Here is a 7,550-nt window from a genome sequence, read left to right on the forward strand (position 1 = left end):
AACTAATTCCTGACCTCAGTAACTTCAGCCCTCGAGTTCAACTCAACCTCCAAACCATACTATGTTTACTCAGTGACCCTCTCAATGTCTTTATTTTAATTATTCCGTTAACGTTCCGACCAAGGGTAGGGGTAGACCCTTTTCATGGATAGCTAAATCATCCGTACTCATAGCATCTAAAGTTTCGATCTGTACTCTATTCCAATACCGACCTTCTTGCTATTAGCGAACGTAGTTTGTCTATTAGGGGTAAAAACTAACTAAAGAGTCACCTCCGAGGAGCCAAGTAAATTCCCCCTGAGCCCAATATTTACCAAGTCCACTTTGAATGAACTCTACTTCTCCAAGATTGCAATTTAAAACTATATTGCTATCATTTTCTGCTCTATTTCCCAAACACAATTTTTCCCAATTTTTAACAAGGTGACCGGTTCATATCTCCAGATGGTTGGGCTGGGGAATACACCACCTTCCGGTGTTAAAATCGGGTTTTCTATGCAATTTTGGGGTCACAACGCTTAAAGATCAACTTAAGTTCACCCTGGGGTCCCCCGTGTCAAACTTCTATATTTAGAATCAGAAAACTATGGGGGTCCTAACTACCAAGTTCTATCCATATCCCATTATTACTTCACTAGTTATCCCATTTCGAATGTCCATTATCACTTTTTCCGGAAAAAGGCTATCAACAAGAAGAAGCCTGAGGGTTTTCACTCACAAGGGGTCTTTTTTCGGGGTTTGCATTATTTGTCGATTGCTGCGTTAAAATCATTATACCATCGTTCATAAGTTTTGCGTCAATTGCCTATTTCCCGTTTAAAGGGGTATTTTTTCAAGTGCTAATAGCATCCGGTCCAACCGCCGGATTTGGTTCAAATTATACCACAAGATGTATCTTGCCACTATTTTTCATCCCTTCAAGTTTCAGCTCCTTGTGATCATTGGAGGCCGAGAAACGACTTCCGTAAGTTAGGGTTGGGTTTGTTTACTTAGGACATAAAACCGGAAGTGGGGGTCCTTGCGGCGTGGGGTTTCAAAATTAAGCTTCCCTCAACTAGGCCTAGAACACACTAAAAACTGAGCCCAATACGTCTGCTAGTTTCGGAGTTCTGATAGAGCCGTTTACACTTCCGGGGACCGTTATCACTTGCCCCCCAAAGGTCTGAGAAGTCCCGTTTTTCGTATGCCTGGATCAAATCATCTCTAGTATCGCTCCTCTGAATTTCATAAGATTAGCTTCCTCGGTTCCGATTTTGGGGGGAGGCGGGCTTTCGCCGAGTTTGTCAATTTTTATTTTCTGTCATAGGAGGGACGATATCTTCGAAGAATTAACTATTTTGAACTCGATCCTTTGTTTGCTGTACTACTCAACTTAATGACGAATCAATCTTGACGAAGATTTTATAGCATTTTATATATCTCAGATTACTATAGCATGTAAAACAGTAGAATCACCAATTCTGCATTCGAATGAAATAGCATGAAAAACTTGGAGGCATAAATTCTTTCGCTCCTTCTCACCAAATTTCCTGCTCGATTACAAAACAGCTCTCACGAAAACAAATTTCTTGAGATACTTCAATTATCAAAATCTGAATCGGAATTCAACACCAATTTTTTCGGAATTTTTTTTTCTAAGGGAACTACTGGTTGAGTGTATCTGATTGGGATCGCTTAAATTTATCAATCCTATCCAGTACATCTTGCTTCCAAATGGCCGTTCGCTTTTTGACATAACCGCTGTAATCTCTTTTGTATTCCTTTCTTCCCTTGTCATCTGAAATTGTCATAAGCACACCAACTTTGCTCATTGCAACTGTGAGTGTAATATAATCAAGGCCATTTTTAGCTTAAAAACTTTTTATAGCTGTTTTCTGAAATCTTTCGTTAAATCGGAAACTCCATTAATTGTCGTGGTCATGGGTGAACTTAAAAAAGCTAAGCCATTAACCTAAATGTTAAAATAGTTTCTCAGACTAATTTTGATCAGAAAATTGAAAACCTCAAAACTGAATCCTTCGGGAAATCAAAAATGATCAAGAAATGCGACTTACAATATTCGAATTGGACGAAGTCCTGTGCCAACTCATCGATGACATCATCAATATCGCCGTTAAGAATTCCCTCTTCAATCAGCTTCGCTGAAATGATTTCAAAACATTTGAATTGTTTTTCAATATAATAGTTAATACTTAAAATTTGCCAAATTTGGGTTTAATTTGATTTAGAGGCAAAAATTTTATGAGGATGTCAACAGCATTTTGTTCAACTTAAAAGAGGGTTTTTGAGAAATATTTTAACTCTACCATCTGCTCCTGATTCGGTGATCAGTTTCTGAACCTCGTTGACAAGAATGTTTACGAAGTTGTCCAGAAGAGGCATGTTATCACTCAATTCATCCAGCCCATCTTCAGGTTCTAGACGCACATGAACTTTTTATAAATGGATAAAAATTATTGTGTTCGTTGATTCAGTATGACTTGGATGTAATCACATTTTTAGCGGCAATATTGACGATCTAAGTGTAAATAACGTAATATGGTCTCATTAGTTTTTAACTCTTTCCTCAAATGCTTAAAGATTTTCAGTCGAAATTTTAAATTTCAAAACAAGATGCCAAGTTCAAAGCAACAATAGCGGCTTACTGTGCAAGTAGAACAGCTTGTTCCGACCATAGTCTTAAGAACACAAAAAAAAAGTTTTTTTTTTTTCAAATTAGTGTCTTTGTTTTTTTTTGGCGTGGGGGACTGAATGAAAAACTAGAGATTAGAGATACTGGACAGTCATAGTAAAACAAGCAAAAAGCAAATTTAAAAGAATGCTGAAAAATGACTGAAGAAATGAAAAAAAATCAAGAAAAAATTGTCAAAAGTTTGTGCAAATTTTTTGTAGTTTTATGAAATTTTGATTTCTTAAAGGCGCTAAAATACTGAAAAAAAACTAACGTTACTCGGGTAATTTTAACATTTTAAATTAAGATAGTGCAAGCTGTTAATCCATTGAAATAGGCTATTGTTTGCTTTATTCGTTCGAATTGAGACAAAATTTTAAATCAGTTTTTCTCAGCACTGGGCAAAAAATTTCCTAATGTCGTTCGAATCTCGACTAAAGGGCTTTAATATGATATAAAAAACTGAAACACACGAATACAATGTTCCTCCCCGTTTTTCGAATGATCGGAACAAAAAGCTAACTTAATTTGTTCTTGGCTTTATTCTCATGTGTGAAATCGTAGATGAGCGACAAACGGGTCAGCAGTTGAGTATACAGACATATAAGACTATAAATAATATCACTTGCGTTTATCTTGGTTAGCAAATCTACAATCGTTGCTCACTTTAAATTGCAGAAATTGCAGAAATTATATGACGCAACATTGGCAATCAGTGTTTTTAGACATTTTTTTAACAAGCTATTTTTGTCCGAAGATTTTTGAACCAGCTGAAAATTTTCGATGTCTTAATTTCAATATTAAAACAATTTTCCATGTGTGATTCGCGAAGACAGTGAGTTCGAAAATTGCTATTTTTCCAAATTGGTTTAACTACCGCGCGATTTTTTCCGTGCTAATAAAGTGAAATGGTGATTATTTATTTCGGCTCAAAAATTGCATAAGTTGTTTTTCAAATACGATGCGGAGAAAAATTCAAAAGTAACGCTATAAAATATTACCTTGATTTTTCTTTTTTATCTTTTTTCTCTTTAATTTTTATCATTAACTGTTTCGAGAAAACCGCTTCAAAGTTTTGCTTATACAGCTCGTTTCGAATGTAAGTTAAGCAGATCAAACGCTCATTATTGGTTTTCGACATTTCATCTAATAGCAGGCAGAGATTTTGTTTCGATTGCCTGAATACTCAACTTCCCAGTCCAAACAAAATAGTTCACCTGAACTAGAGATGATAGTTGCCAAGTTTAACAGAAGAAGGATTTTGATCATGTCTTTCTCCGTTCTTTAGTGATCGTTTTATTGTCAAAAAATGGTGAAGTGTTAAATAAACTTTCGATTCAACTATTTATAAAGTTTTTTACAACCCAATAAAAAGTTTACGGTGTCACATTTAAATTTCATTAGAAACTGGGGTGTAAAGGTTTAATTTAAAACTTATTGATGGATAATTTCAAACATCTGTTGATTTAATTGGTATATTTGTTAAGATACTTTAGAAAAAAAAACTAAATATAAAGTCAAAATGTATATCAATGAGGAGATCGTCTGAAGATTTTTGCTTGCTGCTCAGCCAAAAAACATCAAAGGAAAAAACTTGTTTGCTAAAAAACACCAAAAGCCAATTAAACGATCATCATTGGTCAGTATTCAAGAAAAAATTTTTCAACCAAGACTTTCAAAGTTACGATTTTTTGTTTAAGCTTTTCGTGCGAAAACAATGAAAACCTTCAACGACAGCGACTAGAGTGTAGTCTGTTTCGAAGTTTTCTCTGTTACGAAAAGTTGTTTGACAATTTGGAGTCCATGATTTCGTTTTTTTTCATAAAAGCAAAGCTGAACGCCGAGGTAACTCAAACACAGTTCTAGTATAAGCAATATATTTTTACCGATCCTGAAACCTGACCGCTGGACTGATGCTAATCATAAAACTTTCGAAATACTTTGAAAGGAGAAAAAGTATAGTGGAATTAAATATCATATCTGTAAATTTTTTTGTCGTTTTAGAAGGTTTCGAAAAAATGTCAGTTAAAAAGCTATTCATATGCATACATTAGTCTATAAACAAATCCTGACCGTGAATGAAAATTGTATGACAAGATTTTTCCCACACGCAAGCAAAAACAGCAATTTGTTTTTCCTTAACGTAGTTTTTAATGAAATTTTTGTCGTGTTTTCTCAAATGAAAGATAATTTGTTTAAACAAAAGTATGTTTTTTTTACAGAAAAAATGCGTATCATACAATTTCTAATGATAAAATCTCTATGACAAGCACACTTTAGATACAAAAGTCCAAGCGATAAAATTTTTTGTTTGTTTTTAGTTTAGTCGCTAAACTAATTTTGTGAACAAACAAACCTTTTCCAAAACAATTTGGCATCGAAACCTTTCAAAATTATACCCTTAACGTGGTCCAGACCAGTCATTTCAAACAGAGGAACAAAAACATTATCATGAAGGTGCTTGATTTTTTGCTTGATTTTCAAGAATCATATAAATCTATATCTTTCTTTAAAAAAATCAGGCAAAAAAATTCTTCCACTAAATTTTTCAAAATAAGAGGCTTCATAGCCATATACAGAAATTATGTTTTTTCCTCTACTTCTGTGTGAAAGTCAATATTTTTTCACCTGGAACATATAAATATGTAGTTTGAAATTTATGATGCCATTTAATCTATTGTTTTTCTCCTCTGAGATATATGTTGTTTTTTTTTGTTTCAGGGCAAAACACAAACAAGTAAAGCAAAGTGGAAAAAAAAAATTTTTAAACTCCATGTGAAAAATTTTTGTCGTACAATTCTTATGGAAAATTGCTGGTCATACAATTCAATAGAGAAAAAAAGCTAGCAATACGGTTTTGCATTTTAGAAAAAAGGCTACCCGCATTGGCAAATACTAAGAAATCGATTACATTCAACTCAATTAGACACCAAAATGGATAATATAGAGATTTTACACAGATCAGAAAAATCGATTTTATGGTCTAGAAAATGAATTTTTTTGCGACATGAAATCTGTATAGAAGCCCATAGAAGCTGTATGAAATCGATCACAATCAATTGTTATGCACTTTCAAAGTAATCGAAAAAATCGAATATATTTTACAAAAAATAAATTATATTATTTTTGATCAATTTCAACAAAACAAGACACGTAACAAAAGTTTTTTTTATTCAAAATTTTTTCTTAAAAATTGAAACGAAACTACAATGGATTTAATAGGATAGATAATTTGTATAACATGTGTATATAATCTGTATAAAATCTGTAAATAATCTGTTTCAAAAAATGCACTTAAAAACGGATTTTGGTAACTATCGAATTGATTAAATTAAGTATAAATTACAATGGTTGTAATCGATTTGATAGTAAAAACAATTTCATTATTTGGGCCATAAAACTAAACTAGCTTGCTGAACTTTAAATTTTACTTGCGGTAATCGATTGCAATCTTAGTTTTGCCAATGCGAGTAGTATTGCTCTTTTTTGGCAAAACTTATAATCTTTTTGTTAATTTATCTTTTTGTTAATCGGATAGGTATTTTTTTTCCGAGCGTGCTGAGGCTATATGTAACAGAGGGTCCTTCCGTTTGATCATTATTTGAATATTTAGGGGTTTTATTGATTTTAGTAGCGCCAGTAACCCAGTCACGAACTACTTTGGTCGCAACAGTTGTTTATATATTTTCAATGGTTGCCTTTTTTCTATTGTTTGACCGTAACATAAAAAGTAAAAATATCATTTTCAATGTTCACAACAGGTCAAACAACCAATTTAAATGATGTCAATGGCCCTAATACAAATAGTTTAACAGTTACATGTTTGAGCTAACAGAGTTACCTTAAACGGTTGTTCCATTTGTTCGAAGATCTTCCAAGCACCATTGTTGATATAAATTTGTTTATTTAAAAATAAGACTGTAGTTACTACCACAAGAATTTTTTTCTGAAACTGGAGAGATAAATCCAAATCTACAAATATCAATAATTGATCACAAAATCCGTGACACCAAAAAATTATTTCGTTTTTGCAGATGCATGAAACCAATATAATCGAAGAAACTGATTGAAATTCATTAACTTTCAGGTTTGATCTTGAACTTGAACTTTGAATTCATTCAGATATGATAGCACAAAGCACTACAAAAATACGTAAAGAACAGGTTCTCAATAATTTTTGAATGGCGTACTTGGGAGGTAGCAACTGGATACTGCGATTTCGTTTTCAAAAAGGACAGGATTTTCTAGAACGGCAATAAATCCTTATTTGACTTTAGGCACCAGGAGCAGAAGTGCTGTGGGGTCCAGCATTATGACGACTGGAAATACTCCAAGTGGGTTAAAATCAGAAATCAAGAGCGAAATGTAACTTCGATTGATGACGAGAACTTTGCTCACGCTCCTGACTCCTGCTGCAAGACAGTGCTGGATAACTGTGGCACAATGGCGCATCCTAACAACTTCTACGAACACGGATGTCTGAAGCAGATCGTTGACTTCTTCGAGCGCAATTTGTTGGTCCTGTCGATAGCAGCTGTATTTGTATTGATGATTCAACTTGTGGCATTGGTTTCCTCCTTACTGTTGCTGAACAAGTTGAGAAAGAAAAATATTTGGGAGTGGTATCGGGGACTGGCTAAAGCCACCCAAACTACATATAAAGTCCGATAACTAGCCAAACTTCATCAAAATTATTGCTATTCACCTTTCACTGTCCTAAAAAAAAATTCAAAGCTTTGGCTTAGCGTACAAACGTTTTTTCTTAATATCTCAAAAAACCGATATAGGCGCAAAAATCATATCTCAATGAACCATAATCGATCAGAGATGGTTATATTGCAAGATCTTGCAAGAATCTTGCTAGAATCCTTACAAGGTT

General features: G+C 33.7%; 1 protein-coding gene across 1 annotated transcript; it reads left to right on the forward strand.

Moving 5' to 3' along the window:
• The first annotated feature begins 3,486 nt into the window (after positions 1 to 3,486).
• On the forward strand, positions 3,487 to 7,342 carry LOC134857547 (tetraspanin-11-like). Its single transcript, XM_063873739.1, has 2 exons — positions 3,487 to 3,506; positions 6,949 to 7,342. Exons 1-2 carry the CDS (start codon positions 3,487 to 3,489, stop codon positions 7,340 to 7,342), a joined length of 414 nt encoding a protein of 137 aa, XP_063729809.1.
• Positions 7,343 to 7,550: the final 208 nt, after the last annotated feature.

The sequence above is a fragment of the Symsagittifera roscoffensis genome, chromosome 1 (genome assembly GCF_963678635.1).
Source record: "Symsagittifera roscoffensis chromosome 1, txSymRosc1.1, whole genome shotgun sequence".
Classification (NCBI taxonomy): domain Eukaryota; kingdom Metazoa; phylum Xenacoelomorpha; order Acoela; family Convolutidae; genus Symsagittifera; species Symsagittifera roscoffensis.

Excerpts from the sequence above, each read along its gene's own strand:
- LOC134857547 (XM_063873739.1), top strand. The coding sequence starts at position 3,487 with ATGTGTGATTCGCGAAGACA. Across the intron at positions 3,507-6,948 it reads ATGTGTGATTCGCGAAGACA|GCACCAGGAGCAGAAGTGCT; the intron begins GTGAGTTCGAAA and ends ATTTGACTTTAG.